This window comes from Eurypyga helias, unplaced genomic scaffold (genome assembly GCF_000690775.1).
Source record: "Eurypyga helias isolate BGI_N326 unplaced genomic scaffold, ASM69077v1 scaffold23494, whole genome shotgun sequence".
Taxonomy (NCBI): Eukaryota; Metazoa; Chordata; class Aves; order Eurypygiformes; family Eurypygidae; genus Eurypyga; species Eurypyga helias.
This window is the reverse complement of record NW_010247392.1, coordinates 9,169-10,040: the sequence shown is the minus strand read 5'-3', so window position 1 is coordinate 10,040 and position 872 is coordinate 9,169. Positions and strand designations below refer to the sequence as shown.

Sequence of the window (872 nt, the reverse complement as noted above, 5' to 3'; positions counted from 1 at the left end):
CCCCAGTCGCTCCCCATGGGAATTGTGCTCCAGCCCCTTCCCAGCTCCGTTCCATTCCCCAGACACGCTCCAGCCCCTCGGTGTCTGTCTTGCCATGCAGGACCCAAACTGATGCCAGGACCCGAGGTGCGGCCTCCCCAGTGCCCAGATCAAAGGCACACTCACGCCCCCACATCACCACTCGGACAAACACGGAGACTGCAGGACACACCTGGCCCACGCTCGAGCACCCACTGACACCCTGCCGTCACGCTGCTCTTTACACCCACTCCCCGCGTCTGCTCCCGGCTACTGTAGCACTGACCGCCCCGAGAAAGGCCCAGCTCTTTGCTGGCGACAGGCCGTGCACGCCCTAAGGAGCTCCAATCCTCCGCAATTATCCCAACCAGAGTCTGCTGCCGCCGGGAAGCCCTGCACGGCCATGGGCTTGGGAGGCAGCACCCACCCTGCTGCTGGGACAGAGCGATGCTGCGGCGGCCGGAAAGGATCCCGCTGGGACCCTGTAGAAGACCCGTCTCTCGCGCAGGGAACGGGGAGGGTTTGTCAAGGCTTTACCTCGTGGTCGGGGATCTCGGAGGCCAGTGTCTTCCCGAGGATGAGCCCAGTCAAGTATGTCCAGCAGCGAGCGGTGTTGGCAAGGTTGTAGCCTCCTACCTCCAGCAAGAATTGGGGTTTTGGAGGTGGCAGGGTGGGGAAAGGGATGAGAGAGGGAGAGATTTTAGTGGAGGGAACAAATCACCAGGGCAACACGTGCAGTTTACATTAATCCCGTTTATTTCATCCACTCAAGCTGTGCCCAAATCTGCATTTTCCACGTGCTGGCAACGCGAAGGCCAGGTCTGAGAGGTGTTGTGTGTGGGGTAAACCGCCCC

The 872-nt window shown here is 61.0% G+C and overlaps 1 protein-coding gene across 1 annotated transcript in view; it reads right to left on the bottom strand.

Moving 5' to 3' along the window:
- HDAC8 (histone deacetylase 8) overlaps positions 1-872 on the bottom strand; it is a 15,617-nt gene that overhangs the window by 5,679 nt on the left and 9,066 nt on the right. Inside the window, 1 exon segment of the mRNA XM_010150713.1 lies at positions 556-650. Within this exon segment, the coding sequence (XP_010149015.1) occupies positions 556-650 (95 nt within the window).